The sequence below is a fragment of the Wyeomyia smithii genome, chromosome 2, assembly GCF_029784165.1.
Source record: "Wyeomyia smithii strain HCP4-BCI-WySm-NY-G18 chromosome 2, ASM2978416v1, whole genome shotgun sequence".
NCBI classification, from domain to species: Eukaryota; Metazoa; Arthropoda; class Insecta; order Diptera; family Culicidae; genus Wyeomyia; species Wyeomyia smithii.
The window spans coordinates 73,259,013-73,278,533 of record NC_073695.1 but is presented as its reverse complement, the minus strand read 5'-3'; the positions used below and the strand labels follow the sequence as shown (position 1 = coordinate 73,278,533).

Sequence of the window (19,521 nt, the reverse complement as noted above, 5' to 3'; positions counted from 1 at the left end):
GAACACGTGGTTTCAAAGTTTGGCTGCCCTATACGTTCCCATTTCATTTGATTATGATCAAACTTAAGCAACCGTTATGTATTAAATTGTTAATAAAACAACGGAAGTCTATTATCTCAAAGATTACAAAGAACATAACTAGTGTCATACGAACGAATCATCTCTCGAACTTACAAATAACAAACTTCATAACGATTTGATATGTGGCTCAAAAGTTATGGAAAGAGAAGAAATTCAAAGACTATTTAAAACTATACCTGCTTTGATCGATATATGAGGCCTCAACATAATTTAAATGTGGTATCGTACTATTTGAACGTTCCAAATTTATTGATTCCTTGCGATGTGTTAAAAGTCTGCAAATGCACGACGAATCGGCCATAGGATAAGATCAAAGTCAAATAACAAATCGTTTGAAATGATTGGGTTTATCGAAATGACAATATCCTGACTTTTGGCTTCTGTACATCGCCTTAATTCTGAATATATTCATATTGGGTGGTATTCGGTCATTTTCAGCAGATTCTCTAGCATCAATCTGACACCGGAAATACCCATTTTGGGAAGTATTTAGTTATCTGGTTGTTTTCCAGAAACTAAAAGTGGTCGTCTTTAAATTCAATGTTTGGTTTCTATGCATCATCTCGATTACAGAAATATTCATATTGAGTATTATTCGGTCATTTTCGACTGTTTACTAAAAGTTGCCATTCAGCAATTCAAAATGGTGCCTGAGGTCAATTGTTAGCTCATTGCATCATTCTAGTTTCATAAATACTCATATTGGATGGTATTTGGTTATTTAAGGCGGTTTTTCACAAACCGGAAGTCGCCATCTTGGATTTCAAAATGGTATTTAAGATAATTTCTAGCCTCTGAGCGTCATTCTGGTTGAAGAAACACCCATATTGGGTGTTATTCGATAATTTTCAGCTGTTTCCCAGGAACCGGAAGTCGCCAACCTACAATCCAAAATGGGGTCTGTGGTCGATTACAGCTGCTGTGTATCATTTTAGATCAGGAGATACTCATGTTAGACGGAAATCGGCCATTTTTGGCTGTTTTCCAGAAACCACAAGTTGCCATTCTACAACCCATAGTGGTGTTCTTGCAACATTCTGGCTCCGGAGATACTCATATTGGGTGGTATTTGGTCACTTTGGGCTGTTTTTCAGAAACCAAAAGTCGTCATTTTGAACTTTAAAATTGCCTGTGAAATCAAGTTCTGTCATCTGGGCGTAATTCTGGTTCCGAAAACATTCATATTGAATGGTATTTGGTAATTTCCGGCTGTTGGCCAGACACCGGAAGTCACCATCTTAAAATTCAAGATTGTGTCTGTGATCTATTTTTAGCTCCTGTGCATCTTTCTGGTTCTGGAAATACTCATATTCAATGGGAATCGTCCATTTCAGGCTGATTTCCAGAAACCGGAAGTTGACATCTTACAATCCAAAATGTTGCCTGGATTATGGAATATATTTTTTTACCACTAAAACATTCACCTGCCAAATTTGGTTCCATTTAGTTGGTTAGCTCTCGAGATGTGCAGACATTTGTGTTTCATTTGTATGGCATCCCTCCCTTCCAAAAGAAGGAGGGGTGTCAAAACATTATGGACATATTTTTCACCCCTTAAAACATCGACATGCCAAATTCGGTTTCATTTGCTTGGTTTGTTCTTGAGTTGTGCAGAAATGTATGTTTCATTTGTATGGGACCCCTCCCTTCCAGAAAAGGGAGAGGTCTCAAACTATCATGGGAACCTTTATCGGCGCCAAAAACCCCTACATACAAATTTTCACGCCGATCGGTTCGTTAATTTTCGAGCCTATATGGATCAGACAGACAGACAGACCGGATTGCATGTTTATATGTATAGATTACAACATCAATATTTTTTAAGAGTGAATATACATTTATTAGATTGAAGCGTTCATGTAAATCTATTTTTACAAATAAAAGTTTGAATGAGAAAGGCTGGGTCTGACCGCTAGGTGGATTAATTTAGGTTTTTATGCTTACTTTCTCGTTAACCGCTCCTTATTTGAGTTGATGACATTTCAAGCCAGGGTTTCATAGTAATTGAATTACAGCAACTTATTTTTCCTTACTCTTGCCCTTTTCTTCACACATAACGAACAAATTTCTAGGCGCATTTCACACATCTACAGGAATTACATCATTAGTGGCTAATTTACCTTGAAAAATGCAGCACTGATGGTGTCAGAATCACATACATATATTAAACGAGGACGTTCCATCAATTTATTTTAATAACAGTACAGGAAACGAGTATAGTTTCATAAGCACATTTTTGTTTTTCTCATCAACGAAGAAACAATTTTAAACCCGTTTTATACTTTTTATTGGGAAAAACGTGACATTGACGAGAAATATAAATCATCGTTTCTAATGATGATGAAAACATTATATGGTTAATTAACTGCACTAATTAAAAAAAATGTGAAGAAAGGTAGTTAAAGAACAATTCACCAACAACTATGAAAAAATAACTGTTCATCAACAGCAACTTGATAGTATCATTCAATCGCTTTGTGAAACTTCTAATGATCACCTGATCACATTCTGCACTATAAATCTAACTCGACTGACGGGCTGGCAGCACCCTCTAAGAATTTAATAAAACTTTGTGGGTGTGTAGACCTGGTCTACATCTGGTCACGTTGGCGTGAATTCTGTCGTGGGAAATTCTGTTTCTGATTAATGTCTTTCATATTTAATTTTGCAGCAGCGCAAAACGCACTCGACAAAAAGAACGTTCTACTTCAGCATGGAATGCTATTGCCACTGAAAACCAACTAGTTTCGTTTTAATTATTTTCTTTGAGAGAAAAAAACATGCGACAGTAAAATTTATGGCCGGCGTAAATGATTTTTTCCCATCTTTTGCAATAATTACAGAATTCAGGCAATATTAGAAGTGTGAAGGTACAACCTAATGGAGGCCCTAATGGGACCGTTAGGGTAAACTCGGTTATTAAACTTGCACCTAACCGGTTCGCAGCGGATCGTAAACCGAGTGGGCAGGTAAATGGAGTTGTTATAAGGCTCAATGAACAACATTTCGTTCCAGTCCAGGAGGTAAAAAATACGCAGCTGTGGTACGCAAATTTCACAGCTACGTTTACCAACTGCATTCTTGTGGTAAGAGATATGCGATAAATGATGAATCACTGGCGAGAATAATTTCGCAAAAAAAACACGACACATATGACACATTTTTTGGAATACCTAATCATTACACTGTACCGCGTTTCAGCTGTGGGAATCCTAGGAAAAAGATAAAGTTCAAACAAACGATGAGCTTCTGCCTTTCGTGATCCTCTTCGAGTTCTTCCGGAAACGAGTAGCACAAACGGCCCACAGCGATAAGCACAGTTCCGAACCCGTGTGGGTTTTCTTGGCAGCTTTCCAAATCTACTATTAGATCAAACACACACAACATTTGGTAAGTGAATTAATAAAGCACCATAGCAAGCAGCTCATCATTGGTATTAAACTTGACAGTTATGTGAGTAAAAGATAGATAGATAGAGAAAAAAAAACTATAATTCTACCAAGGCGAATGGCTGATATGTACACAGGATAGAGGATAGGAGAGGGACGAACACAACATAAAAAGAGGTTTTAAAATTAATAACATTACTTCGTGGAACATACCTGTACATACTAGAACCATGGCATTCATTGTTATTAAAGCACAACACGAGAACATAAATACACACACAGAGGCAAACAAAAACAGCCATTTCAACGTATTACGGCTTGAATTCGACTACTGTACCGATTCTCTTCATCAAACTATAGGAACTGGTTAGAATGCAATAATCATCATGCTTCACTATAAAGAAGAACGGTTCAGCTTTTCTTCGCGCATAATTTTTCCCGTTTGGCAGCTCTAAAGATCTCAAGTATGTAGCAATAAAGCGAAGCATAAACGAATTATTTCCACAGCGCACGCGATTTCCAGTCATCCCGGCAATTGGTAAGCAAAGCGCACGGCGAGATCGAACGCACGAACATCATTATAATCATCCCCGTCACGAATGCAGAGTCATCGATTGTTTGGGATGTTCTTTCGAACAAATGTCGGAACAGCTATAGAGAAAAATGAAAAACAGTACACCGCGGAAAATGCGCGTGAGTAAAATTCCGCCTCGTCACTTTGGTCAGCGTGGTCGAGCGAGAGGTGGGAAAACGAACAAAAAGAAGCCTCGGATGAGAAATGCCGCGATTCTGGGCGGCCGATTTGCCTTCCCGATAAAGACGCTCACCCGAGACGGTAATTTCTCTGTCATAGTTTGGATCGCTTCTTCGCGCAATTACACTTGCGATGGTTTCCATTTCCAGCGCTGAAACAAAGCCAGCAATCTGCTAGAAAACGTGCACCGTGTGTTCGCATCCGAAGAAGTAGCACCTGTAAATCCTGTAGAACCCACCAATGCCATATCCGCTTACTGAACGTTATAGAAATTATACATCTGGTAGCCGATTGTGTCAATTAGTTGTGCTATTATTTTATTATTACGGATGGTAACCGCGAATTATATAACCTCTTAGCATGTGCTGTGGTGAAAGCAAAGAACGGTGTCGGTTTGTTGGATGGTTTAGTACAAAAGGTCCAAGAAAATGATAGGAAAACCATGTTGGGCGAACCAGGTAGTTTTTTCTGTTGTTAACATTTTCTATCATATCAATACCAAATTCCATTCTGTCAAGTTTTTTTTTGTAACTATAAAACATAGCTTACAATGAGAACCGTGGTGTAAATTATACTCTGTTTAACTATAAGTTATGAGTTGTACTCCTACATCACATAACTGGTTGTGGAAGGATTTACAAAAAAATGTTAAGCTGATGGTGTTCAAAAAAAACTGTTGGGTCTGGCAGACTATTGGGAAGTGACAAATTATAGCAAAAATGTTTTTATTCCGCTATTTAAAAACTTTACGAAATTGAGAGTATTTATTTTCCGACCCCAACGTATCAATTTACTACGATCTACTAAACTATTGAACAAAAATTGAATTGCAAATTCGATCGGAATGAATTTAGAGACAAAGTCGTAGATACTTAAACGTTCCTATAACGTTTGTTTTGGTTCCTTGTTTTTGAAAGATAATTATTAAAATTACCGTGAATTTAGACTTAAAGTGTATCAGGGATGTTTAAATCGATCTAGCATTATCAAATAATATTTCGTAAGCAGTGTGGAATACAATATTTATATTTAGGGCATTATTCAAAGAAAATTTTGCATTTTTCTAGGGTCGGTATCAGCTGAGCAATTCGTTGCACAAGTGTTCTTATAAGGAAGAGCTATCATTTGGTGCCATAAGTATTTTTGTTTTTGAATCACGACTGATTTTTGAAAAAAATGGAATTGAAATACAGGTCGCAGTCCATTATACATATTCTTCGATTACATGAGAAGATTTCATTTGAATAACCCCTTTGAAGTCAGAGAACACATTTTTCACAAAATGAATATATCTCGTAGTATTTTTTTCAAATTTTGATTAGTGCAATTGTTTACAGTTGAATCAATCCAATTTTTGTAAATATATTTTTTAATTATGTTTTAATATTTTTGGATTTTTTTGTTGTTCTAATTTTTTGTGTTATTTTTCATTTTTTCTATTTTTTTCTTAATTGTTTTTTTTTTTAATTTTTTTTTAGTTTTTTAAATTACTTTTTTATTTATTTTGATGTAAGTTTTTTTTTGTTTCTAGCAAAACCTTCACCTATGAAAAAATATTAAGCGGCATGTGGGGTCGATTTACGGTCATTTTGAAAAACTAAAGAAGTTGACTTCCAATTCTGGAAAATGCGTAACGATGGCCAAGTACAAACTTATATGAGTATTAACGGATTATCCCGGTGATATGCATAAGCCGTAAACTGACCCCAACTGCCATTTCGAATGTTTTCAGGAGCACATTGTTATCAGAAACGATAATAACAGCATAACCACATGATGGATAGCAATAACTAATATGTTGTTGGATAGATAAAATGTTGAACAATTTTGTATTATGCTCATTATTATTATCATTATTTTCTCATTGCAAAGCGGTAAAAATCGATAAAAAGTGTCAAGGACAAATTCACGCGAACAATGAACCAATCACACGCGAGCATTCCTAGCACAGACGACATGGATAGACACCAACCATTCCCTGATATTCTCTGTATCAATATCAAAAAGAAATTGACAGAGTCTCCCCGTCCCAATAGGTCAATTTTTGAATGCTGCTACTGATGGTGATTGAAAGTTTATCTCATGAATATGATTACCATAAAAACCATAAATTACTCAACAAGAATTGGACATTTTTGCAACGGGTATAAGTTGTTTTTATTTATTTTTTTGTGTTAATTTTAACATTTGCTCTTCAGTTGTGAAAATGGCGTTGAAGCAAGAGAAGCATCGAATCAAAATGTTGCTCGCGTATCGCGAAGATCCGAGCTACTCGCCCACCAAGCTGACAAAATTATTGAATGTGGCCAAATCAACCGTCACCAACGTATTAAAATTGATTCAAGCGAAATCCCAACCTTTTCTTCCGAGATGTCGAACGCAAGCTGGGGGTGTTGTCTACAACTATGAGTCGAGTAAAAAAAACGAGCCGGACTGTCGACTTACAAAAACGTGATGACTCCAAATCGTGACGATAAGCAAAACAAGTCAGCCAAGCAATGATCGTGAATATGCTGAAGAAGTTTGATTGCATGATTCTGGATGATGAAACCTAAGTCAAGACAGATTTTCAATGGCTTCTTAGAGGTAACTGGAAAGGCTTCGTACACAAATTACGTAACGCATGAAGGGAGGGGGAAGGGGGTTGCGTCTTTGTTACATATTGTTACGTAGGGGGTAGGGGGGTAGTAGAGACAGTTACGTAACTGTGATATTTGCTTGAAATTGCGAATTTCGGATGGGGGTCAGGATGTTCAGCGTTACGTAATTTTAGGGGTGGAGTTATATCGGACGTTCCCTATCGTTACATAGTGGGGAGGGGGGTCTGAAATCTAGATGTTCAGCGTTACGTAATTTGTGTATGACGCCAAAGGGAAAGATGCCATCTGTTTCTGTGGTTTGAAGAGCACCATTTCATCGCTAAGGGCTCAAGCAACGCAGCTATTCCATTCTGTTTTGGCCGGATTTGGCATCTTGCCAATACGGAAAAATGGCCATGCAATGGTATGCCGCGAACAACGTCCTGGTGGTGCCGAAGGACATGAAACCTCCCAACACACTCCGCCCTATAAAAAAATACTGGGCTATCGTCAAGCGGAGCCTCGAGAAGACAAGAAAGATAGTTGTCAACAATCTGCAGTTCAAGGCTAACTGACCTTTTGCAGTAAAAAAAGTGACCATGGAGGCTGTACAAAACTTTTGATGGAAGGAGTCAAGGAAAGTTTAAGTATTTTACCTTTATTCTGTACAAATTAAACTTGACAAAAAAAACATGATTCGATTTTTTAATAAAATAAAAGTCCGATTTACACACATTTTTGTTTGACCAATTTTTGACCGTAACACCCTTTAGAATGTATGTTTTATCGTCCATAACGACAAATGAAAACTTGGTCAACTAATCAATTTGGATTTCTTTTCAGCACCACATTTTTTGTTAATATTACAATCTACACGACCAACAGTTTCGTCATTTATTAATGTCTTTTCGATAGTTAAACCTTTCAGAAAGCACAAATAATGTCTAAATATGGGAAGTGGATTTAGCTAATGTTACAAATTGGTGTACCGAAAGGAAAGGATAGTCTTTACGGTTGTTAAAAATTCGTTCACGGAAGTTTGTTTTTCATTCGTCACCATGTTACTAATTGCTTATGTCAAAATCAAACCTTTAGCTCTGGCTTTGGGTAATATTTCACGCGCGGCTGTAATATTTTAATGGTAACAGTGTTCTAAACTAAACGTGTTCAGATTTTCGCGGATGTCATTGTCAAGTCAAGGTTGTTGGGGTAAAACTTCTGTATCTCTTTTCAGTCTTAAACTTTCGCTTAATTTGTTGAATATTTCAAATTTTTCAACAAAATATTTGAAATATGTCATATTATTTTCAACATAAGATCTGGTCAAACTATATGAGATTTTAACCTTGGAAAAAACTTTTTTAAAAATAAAATTATTAGCATTGTTCAAAAGATTTTTTTTAATTTTTAAATCATACCTTAAAAAATTAAATAGTCAAATTTTAACGAAAAATGAATTTCAAGGAAAACTCAGCTCTGTTTTTTAATTTTAAAAAGCAGTGTTAATTTTCTAACTTTTTAAGCCTAAATTCGAGAGAACCTAAAAATAGATGCATGTAGGAAGTTAATTATTAAGAGTTTTTTGAGGGTAGAAATCAATCCAAATCTGTTGAAGTCATTAGAATACTTAGATTTGAACGAAAAACGGTACAACTTTATATCCCCTGAGGAAGGCCAAGTCCAAAGGGCGAAACGTCGGACATAAACAATAGTAGCGTTTTAATCCACCGTTAAGACTGAAGAAGCCGTATCCTTGGAATGTAATGATGAATTAAAAAAAATCTCTAAGAAGAGACCCTAAAACTCTACTCTAAACGTAAAAATATAGAAAAGCAACTCCGAACAGATTGCTCTTAATCGAAGTGTAAAATGACGAATGACTAATTATACTGCCGTTTAATCACAAGGCGGTTTTCTGTTCCTATAATAATCTTAATGGGATTCCCTTATGATTTCTTTGTTTGTGCTTGGCTCTGGAAATGGTTAATATACATTGACACGAGCAATCACAACAACGAAAAATGCCAAAACGAAATTAAGTTATTAAACCAGACATCACAAAATGGGAGATTCACACCTCCTGTGCGCAACAAGGAAGTGTCAAAAAAAATTTACCTCAATTAGAATAATATCAGGGTACTGAGGCAGATACAACAACAGAAGAGAAAATTAACTATGTTACTTAATCACCGCAATCTCGTGATCCAAAAAATGTACAGAACAAGAAACAGAACTGAAGTGAATGCTATGCTGGCGCCTAATTGGTTCGTACATTTGTTCCACTGTTTCTTTTATTTTCTCCTTGGTAATGGCTTCCGTGTTCAGTACAATTATGATTACCTTGTGGAATCGTCTAAATTCCCACAATCTGATTTTCTAGGCTCGCGGCTCACCGACTTATTCAACCAACAGCTTACTTTTAAATAATAAATTGACTGTTCTTACTCATCATAGTAAAATCTAATGTTGAAATATTACTTCAAATGTGTTTTTTTTTTCTTTTGAAAAAACAAGCTTGGGAAGCTTACATTGTGTGAGAAAAAACGGTGCTTTCTATGATGCGATTGGAAGCATAAACTTGAGGCAGACAAATGATTCACATGAAGAACGCACTCTGGCCAACCAACAAACCAACGTATTGTGTGCGATAATTCCGGCAAAAAGAAGAGTTAATACGCAAGATACAAAATAGTTCATTGAATAAATTCGGTCGGTTCAGGCACTAGGGTAAATTATGACACTCCGCTCGATAACAAACTTTTCCGATCGTCAGTAAGTGATGGGTTTTTTCGCAGCATCCAAAGCCCCGCAATCCGGTCAAATCGCAACGAATGCATAACGGGCTGCCTACGCACACACACAAACACTCGCGCTGTCGAATGGAGACTGTTTTCAAACTTTTCAAATAGCCAAAATGAAAGCAAATCGATTAATCATGCGCTTTCTATGCTTGAAAGCAAATTGATCTGGTGTTTCTTACACTTTTTTTTTCGGCTTCGGAAGCGAATCAAAGTGCCGCCTTGAAAGGCACCTGCTCTTTATAGAACTTGTGTTCCGAAGTAATTACACCGCATGACTTTTAGGTTATTATGAGGGGTCGATTGGATATTACAACAATCGGATGGTTCGAACTGTATCATGCGCCAATTTTGTAAACAATAATGGATGCACGAACCCCAACGGGTCCATTCTCGGGAAATAAAGCAGGCATAGAAGAGCCGGGAACTTGATTGAATGCGTTAACAAGAGCGCTAACATTAAGCTGCTGGATTGCTATTTTGTTGGCAATCAGCAGATTCACCAATTTTTAAACTGATATGCGTTTGTAATGGTCGGACTTTTTATATTGGATAATTTCTGATCACAGAATAAAACAATAATTCAGTCTGCTTTTGTGATTTTTCAGAACAATCAGAGATGAAAACAATCAGCAGAGTTTGTATGGCGAACTCGCATGCGAGTTAGAATGTTTGAAGCAACATGTTGAATCCAATCGGACGTCGACACTGAAACTAATTTGATGACAATTCGGCTTGAATACAAACGATCCGAATGTTTAGTAGTTATTAATGATGATTATTAATTGCATCGTTGCTCTAATGCATCTAGTTTATGCAATATATTTAGGTTTATTTATAAAATTCTAGGCCAACAAAGTATATCGTAAAACAGTGAAGAACTCCTTGAACCTTACGATGCAGAACGTTAGCTACCAGATGTAATAAAAACAAAAATAAACCTCTGAACAACATAATAATAACAAATGGCATTGATGGGTTCCCGTTCTCAATATTTATTACATAAACAAATTAAAAAACACATGAACAGTAAATTTGTAAAGAGAAAATAATTTTCTAAGAGATAGAGAGAAGATGCAGCCAAAGAAGAAGCAGAGAAAAACTTATCGGAAAGTAGGCAACATTACACGTTGACAACAAATATTACAGGAAGCTAGGTTAATCGACTCAAGTTCAAATGGGTAAGAATACTGTTGTCGTCATGCGCTGAGTTGAAACAATAAACATAAAAATTCTCACTCAAACCGCAGGTGCGGTTTTCTATTTATTTATGTGTGTTCTCAAGTGCGGATCTTGTCGAAACTTACTGCACAGCCTGGGGACGGCATTGTATACTAATTACGAACGTCGCTAGAATACATATCTGAAAGAGATAAGAACAAAAAAAAGTAAATCAGCATCGCGGGTAACTTCAAATTATCGCAAATTTCTGCTCGAAATCAGCAAAGTCGTATTGTTAAAAATAATACCCATTAGCTTCGTCTGAGCGAAATTCCACCCGAGCAGAATCGGCAATGATGTGGTAGCACCTGTTTCTAACGCCGGTAGATGGTAAATGAAACCGTTTTAGTGCGATGAATTATTCAGCATGTGGTACCAACATAAGAACCGGCGGCGGCAGTGGCGGCCATTGCGCTGTGCTGTAGTTTGGCTGAACGAACAAAGAACTCAAACGGTCGAAATTTGGTACAAGCGCGAAACCTGCCAAACTATAAGCGTCAGTGTCGAAAACTGTTTCAGCCGATCGCATACAAATGGCCTCTCGAATTCTTCAATTGACTGTGATTTGAGCTGCGGCACCGACACTCGGTGCTAGAATCGATTTGTAAAGTAGATGTCTCCAAATAATATTTAATTCATGAGCTGAATCAGTTTCTCAATTGCTTCTAGTCGTTAAATATCCAATGTGGGTTTAACCAGTTCATCAGATTATTGACAAACGCCAGTTTATTAATAAATGCACAGAGAACATGGTCTATCCCAACAGTTTACTGCTTCTTTGACCCACTTTTAAGTTTGAAATCAATGAACTTCAACCTAAAATCTCTCTATTTCTCTACATAACTTTAAATGTATGTTCGACGCAATAATGTTTTTTTTTCTCGAAGAAAATTTCCCACTGTTAAAAGAAAGAAACAAAAACATTCCTCGCAACCTGCTGCATCTGGAGTTCAATGCCAGATGAAAGTGAACACTCGCTTTGAACCGTTTCATTTTGGTATCGCAAGATGCATCGTTTACCATACGCTACAGGCTTATGAAAAGAGAAAAAAACGCTCAATCATTTTCAGTTTTCACCCCATTTGTTATACGATCCCGCAGGAAATTGGTTGCATAACAGAATGGGGAGCAAAGCTTTTTGTATCCAGATTCGATATTGCTGCACATAGTCGTTTGATTTCAACTCTTCGCGTGAAACCAAAAGACAACCTTTTAGGCCGACAATCAGTTTTAGTTGCTCGGCAAAAAAGATGTACGCTGCAAGTTGTACAGGGCTGGTGGAACATGATCGATGCGACGCCTAAATAACCAATTTTACGGCTATACCCAAGGAAACGACTTTCTGCGTTACAGTTTCAGCGCAATGCAACAAGATGTGGCACGTTTCCTGTCATTTAGGGGTCTGCGTGGACTTAAGGTCTTCGATTGGGTGCTTGAAGTACGGGATATTGAATGGATTGGTTTCCTGCTCTTCATTTGTAATTGCTCTACTAGCTTGGTTTTTTCTGCTGCCCGAGTCACTATTATTCGAACGAGCGTAAATCGATTTTCTGGCGTACTGATGAGGCTTTCTTGTGCGCTTCTGGTGATGTTTGGCAGCGTCGCTTCGCTGCTACGATTTTGGTGTTTTTTTGCCGAACTTTTTTTTCACTGGTTCGATGACGTGACGCTGCCAAATATTTATTTCCTATTCGCTTGTTGTGTACGGTTTGGTGTAAAATACTCTCGATAAACTAGATTTCACCAAAAGTATCGCCATTCTGCCTTCCATGCTACTGTTATTTTCCTTCAAAAGTTAGTTAGATGCTAGTCAAACAGGGTCACATATCGTTTGCGCGTGATTAAATGATTTTGTCCGGAAGAGACAAATTATAGACAAGAATATGAAATAGCGAACTGCTTTCGTAGATCGTAGGTTTCTCAGAACAAGACAAAGGAAGTCAATTTTTGCGAAAAAACCTGAATTAATCCACCTGGCAGTGCAGAAACCTTTGTTATACTAACTAACACTACATAGAAACTTATTATGCCAGTAAACCATAAATCATTAAAATTAAATTTTAAAGATAGTTTTACAGTGGATGGAACAAATGCAATCATTGAATCAAACTTCGACGTGGTTTTCACAAATATTGTGAATGTGAAGTCTGGGTTATATTTTTTCGACCCCAAACCATTTTTTAAGCTGTCTAGGATAGAAAAATGAATTTTTGACATAATCGAACGTGCAGAAACAATAAAGACAACAATGATGCAAATTTCATTCTAGAACAGCATATATGTTTGTCAGCTCATTGCAACACTATTGATATAATTCCCTATAATCCAAGCTTAAATACCACAATTGCTTCGTTTTCGAAAATCGCAAAATCTAGAAAAGAACATAATGATTGTAGATTATGAATTAGCATCGAAGTTCTACAAACTTGCTCTCGAGAAATTATAGTTCAGAATTATACAGGAACGCGCTAAATGCTTTGTTACCATATAAAAGTTACTTGAATCATACGTGTGATTATTTCAAGAAATCAACAAAAATCCTGATAAAAACTGTGAGGATCAAATGCTAAAAGATTTCATTGAAGTTCATATAACTGCTGTTGAAAGTTGTCAGTTCAATTCTATTTCAAATGCATTATTTGAAAATAAAGGTTTTTAGCAAGGATGAAGGATTTTAACTTCTCAAAGTGTATTCGAGAACGTTACTATTTTTTAAGGCCTAGACTGCATGGTAAAATTCAAAACAATTTCAGAACTTTATAAAACTTGCTGCGACAACGAGAAGCGGGATATCATGGACACTCTGATTGCACTGACTTTTAAATTAGAAAGCAATATTTATAATACACAAAAGCGTATTGTATCAGGTTAGTGAGAAGCGGATTTAACTAAGCATTCCGGTTCCCTCTGAATATATTGGAAGCTGTTAGTAAAGCGCTATTAAAAACAAAAGGTTCATTAATTTACACCCTTTAGAACGCACTACACAGGGTATGAAACACAGCACAGATGTCTTTTACTCTCAGTTTCTTTAGAGAAATAAATAGCGGTTGAAAAAAGAAAGAGTAAGAGAAAAAGAGAGAAAGGGAGATAGAAAGAAAAAAATGATGGAGAGAAAGGATCCAAAATGACATTCAAGCAACTAATAAAAAAACTCGCTCAGTATGATTTTTGAAGAGCTTTGGAGCTTCCATTTACACTTGTATACACCAAAATCGGATAAAGCGCTCTGTAAGAAAGGTGGGATTTTTTCTTGTTTTTCTTTGTTCGATTTTGATATACCAAACAGATAAACAACAAATTTACACCTACACACGTACAGACACACAAACACATATATACATGCAATGCTCATTTAGTTGAACTGAGTTGATTGGTATACAACACTTGGCCCCCAACAGATTCGTTTTGTGTTTAAAGTTAAATATCTTATGTAAAAAAAAATACTCTTCGATCAATATCTCTAAATCTAAGCCATTAATCAAAAATCCACTCGGTAGCATTCTTTAGGAGCACAGTAGCTTTCATTTGCATATAAGATCATCAAAATCGGATATTACGTTCTATGAGAAAGGTGCGTTAGTATTTTGCGGCACATACATACAGTCAACACACATACACACACATACACACATACACACGAACAGACAATGCTCAGTTCGTCGAGCTGAGTCGAATGGCATATACGGTTCGGCCCTCCGTGCCTTGCATCTATTTTGCGTTTTTCGACCGATTTTATAACCTTTGTTTAGTATAACAAAGGTAAAAAGCTGTCTTTGATTCTTATTTTGATGAAAATGAATAGATATTAAAAGAGCAAGAGAAAGAGAGAGAGATAGAGTCAGTAAGAGAGAAAGAGAGAGAAATTTCTTTCTTCGATATAATATTTAAACAGTTCAATGTCAAAAATATTTTTTGTCCATTATCTTGAATCTTCAGTAACTAATAAAAACTCAAGCTAGTAGGATATTAGGAGAGCTCAGCAGCTTTCATTTGCGCCTAAGAACATCAAAATCGGATAACGCGTTTTGTAAATAATGTGTGTCATGATGTATCATTACATACATACAAACAAAATACATACACACATACCGGCACACACACACGCATACAGGCATTGCTCAACTCACCGAGCTGAGTCGGTTGGCATTTCAAACTTAGTCCTCCCCAGAAAATACTCTTCAATCAATATCCTAAAATCTAAGCTATTAATCAAAAATCCACTCGGTAGCATTCTGGGGGATCACAGTAGCTTTCGTTTGCGTATAAACTCATCAAAATCGGATATTGCGTTTTATAAGAAAGGTGCGTTAGTATTTTGCGGCACATACATACAGAAAACATACATACACACACACACATACACACAAACAGACATTACTCAGTTGGTCGAGCTGAGTCGAATGGTATATACGGTTCGGCCCTCCGGGCCTTGGATCTATTTTGCGTTTTTCGACCGATTTTATAACCTTTGTACAGTATAACAAAGGTAAAAAGCGATTGCAAACTGCCGGAAACTATAATCAGTATCATTTAGTTACGATGTGCTACACGTGGAGAGCACTGGAAGTTGCAAACCCGATTATCGACGGTTTCCAGTACGGGCAGCAGAAAAACAAAATTAGCAACATCAATTCGTCAATCAAAATCGGAAAGGGTTAATAAGTTGGTTAGGGATATATTTATGAGGATCTGTACGATCTGAAACAAACAATCTAGCGACTTTATTCTTTTCTTAAGAATCACGCCCAGATAAAATGTATTTTTATGATTTCAAAAATTTCAATGGTCACTTTAAATCGAAAAGCTTATACTAATTAACTTCGTAGAAGCATTAATTTTCAAGTTATTTTGAATTTCAGTTAAGGAAATTAGAAAATAAACACTAAATTATACATTAAATCAAAAGCGAATTAAATTTTCCTCTCAATTGAGTTTTTTTGGTAAAACTTGATATTGTTCCAAAATTTTTGATAAAAAGTCCTTGATGAGTTACTTAAAAATTAAGTTTCTATATATTTTTGAATTTCAACATTTTTGAGAATAATCACATTCAAATGATGCAATATGATTTAAATAGTAACTTTTAAATCATAAAGCTCGTGTCGGCTCACTCAATTTAACACAATACATTTTTTAACATCAGAAAGATTGGATAGATAATTTAATTAAATCTCTGTGAATGTGAGCATAACCATAACTCAAATCTCTTTGATGTCAAAACATGATTTGTGTTATATCGATTGTAATTTTTTTTAAGCTTCATAGTTTGCCAAGCAAATTTCCATTCGAATCAAAAATATTCAATCTATTTTTCGGCATATTTTCAGGTCGTTTGATGCGATTTTTCTCTGCTATAACCACAAATTCTAATTAAACCTAACCTACTGAAACTCCGGAGAGCAACAATTCTCTTTTTCGATTTTTCTCCTTATTCTTGTCTAGCTTTTTAATTTTGGCTTTATCTCTGTCGCCTATAATTACCAAAAAAAGAAAACTGCCATTGCTCGCTGCCATGCGGCCATCGTTGTTTTCTTTCGTGGGGAACAAGGTGTTTAGTATCAGCACTTTATTGCGGCGAAGGAATGTCCAAAAAGTCCGAAATTTCTGACTATGCAACCAAAGGTCGCATCGAATGTCTGTCTATCTGTGGGAATGAAACTTTGTGACCCAGTTTGGTAAAGAAACTTTTGCACGATTGAGCTGAAATTTCGCTTAGGGACTTTTTGCGAGAAGATGAATCTTCTGAACTCTCCCGCTCAACTACTTCATAAAGAAATGTGATTCAGACTTATATGAGACTTTTATATACTTAGTTTTCTTTGAGTACTATCTAAATTATATTGACATTCTCACCTCATACAAAAATCAAGGACTGTGAAGGATGCTTTTAACAGTTATGGGACGTTGAAATTTTTTTTCATATAAACATTCTATACCACGAACTCAGTCGTGAAAATAAAAATATCAAAATTCCGATCATTTTTCAAAAATACGTAACAAACTCGCTATTATAATTAAACAACCTCGAAAAATTTCGAACAATCGATAAAATGGTTTTGGAGTTACGTAAAAAAATGCGTCGAAAAAATATACTTTTCCCTTCAATACCATGCCATTTATAATAAGTAACCGAGCAACAAACTGTTGATAAAGCAAACTTAACAAAGCAATCAGCTAAAAGTATTTAGATCACAGCAATCATATAAATGTTATAATAAAGATATTTTCTCATTCCACTGTTACCATTCAACAAGATCAGTTTGTTTCATCAACTTCTTGTAAAACATGTGGGTATAAAGTCGGCCTACCTGTACGGAACTCTAACGGACGATGTGTACATGAGTCAACCAAAAGGGTACGAGACTGGAGCATCCGGAGATGTGTGTCATCTAAAGAAGAGCCTCTACGGGTTGAAGCAGTCCGGACGAATTTGGAATCAAACGATTGACGACTGTTTCAAGAAACTGGGTTTCATCAAATCAACTGCTGATGCGTGCCTGTATGTGCGAACTACGGGCAACAAACAAGTATTCATCGTATTATATGTGGACGACACGCTAATCGTCTGCAAAACGGAAGCTGAATACGACGACATCCTGTCTATGGTATCAAAGCAGTTCAAGACGACATCTCTCGGCGACGTGCGACAATATCTGGGCATTCAAGTCGAGCGTGCAACTGATGGACGTTTTCTGCTAAACCAGCAAGGCTACATCCACCGATTAGCATCGCTATTTGGGCTCGAAATGGCAAAACCATCCCTCATCCCAATGGATCCCGGCTATTTGCAAGCAAAGGAGGAGGAAGACAATAAGCTACCAAACAATAAATCCTACTCTAGTTTGATTGGTGGTTTGCTCTACATAGCGATAAATACGAGGCCAGATGTAGCAATCAGTGTATCGTTACTTGGACGAAAGGTCAGTGCCCCGAGTGTCGTAGACTGGACAGAAGCAAAAGGAATTATGCGGTACCTTCTGGCGACGAAGCATCTCCGCCTAAATTTGGGCAACAATAATGCTGATCTAAAGGTTTTCGTGGATGCAGATTGGGCGGGTGATCAACGAGACCGAAAATCCAACAGTGGTTACATAATCCTTTTCGGTGGCGTTGCAATTTGCTGGGCGGCCAGAAAGCAGTCCTGCGTTGCATTATCATCTACCGAAGCCGAGTTCATCGCTGCAGCTGAAGCGTGTCAAGAACTACTTTGGATTCAGAAGCTAATGAAAGACGTAAACGAGCCAGAAAACCAAATTCTGCTGTACGAGGACAACCAGAGTACCATCCGGCAACTGGAAACCGAGCAACTACAGCGACGATCCAAACACGTTGACACTAAGTTTCAGTTTACCAAGGACCTCGTTCAACAAGGTGTGTTAACCATAATTTACTGTCCATCGGAGCATATGGTTGCGGACATGCTCACTAAACCATTGAGCAAAGTAAAGCTATACAAGCATAGGACCGCAGCTGGAGTGCTTCCAGTCAAGTTTGAGAAGGAGTGTTGGTAAAGCAAACTTAACAAAGCAATCAGCTAAAAGTATTTAGATCACAGCAATCATATAAATGTTATAATAAAGATATTTTCTCATTCCACTGTTACCATTCAACAAGATCAGTTTGTTATTTTACACGCTCTGCTAATACAAACTACGTATATATACAATCACTTGATTCTGTTAACGTTTGTTTGGGTACCTACTCACTTTTCACATCCTATGTAGTGTTCCAGAAGAAAGATAAAAACTATGTTAAATAAACATCATTACCTGCATGAGTTTTTTGTTCACTTTATCAGGATGCGACGTATTGCAAAACAGTGAAGTCTTGGGCTTTACGTTTAGTTAATAGTAAAATACAGCAACTGATTTATAGTTTGCTGATTTTCAATTTTATTTGCTGCTAATTGATGCTCTGTGACATTTCCACCATATTTTCTACCAGAACGAAGAGCAGGAAATAAGTCGTTCGATCGCAAGGAAACACAAGGGGACAACTAATAATGATCAACGGATAATTATACACACGCATACAACGCGCTGACGGGTTTGCGATGAACTTGGCAGGAATTTCAGTCGAGAAATAATTATATGAATGGACATACTCTCTCATCATCGCAATTTTGTTTACATTTCGTCATGATTGTCATGAGACAGGTTTGTCTCATTAAATGTTTTTATTCAACAAGAATAATTCAAGAAGATTGGTATGATTGGAACTTGCCACAAGATTTGCAGCACAGTAGCCGACAACCAACGATCATCTGTAGTGATGATAATATAAATCTTGGCTGTCAAATTGATGCATTTAAGCTTACTCTCCGCTGTGCAGAAAGCCCGCATTTAGTCGAAAAGATGAAAAGCACCGTTACGTGTCTATCTAACTGCACTGGTTAATCTTGAGAAAAGACTGTAGTTTCTCTTAGAAGAAATATTTGTTTCAGCTTTATGTTTTCATCTGTTATGTTTATAAGCAAATTCATCTAAGACTTCGAAGACCCATCGAAGAAAATCTCAGAAAATGAGTCCTCAATTAAAAAACTAGCCGGTAATCAATGCGTAACGATCATATTTTGTTGCGATTAGCGTTCTAAATAATTACATGAGTTATGATTGCGCTCATACGACCAACGTATTATATTGCCGATCCGAATGCTGTCTGATTGCTACCATTAATAATCTTTACAAAATAAGTCC

At 36.7% G+C, this 19,521-nt stretch overlaps 1 protein-coding gene across 1 annotated transcript in view; it reads right to left on the bottom strand.

The window, feature by feature from the left end:
• LOC129719681 (uncharacterized) overlaps positions 1-19,521 on the bottom strand; it is a 113,209-nt gene that overhangs the window by 31,117 nt on the left and 62,571 nt on the right. Inside the window, exon 2 of the mRNA XM_055671072.1 lies at positions 10,909-10,964. Within this exon, the coding sequence (XP_055527047.1) occupies positions 10,909-10,964 (56 nt within the window). The remainder of the gene's footprint in view (positions 1-10,908; positions 10,965-19,521) is intronic.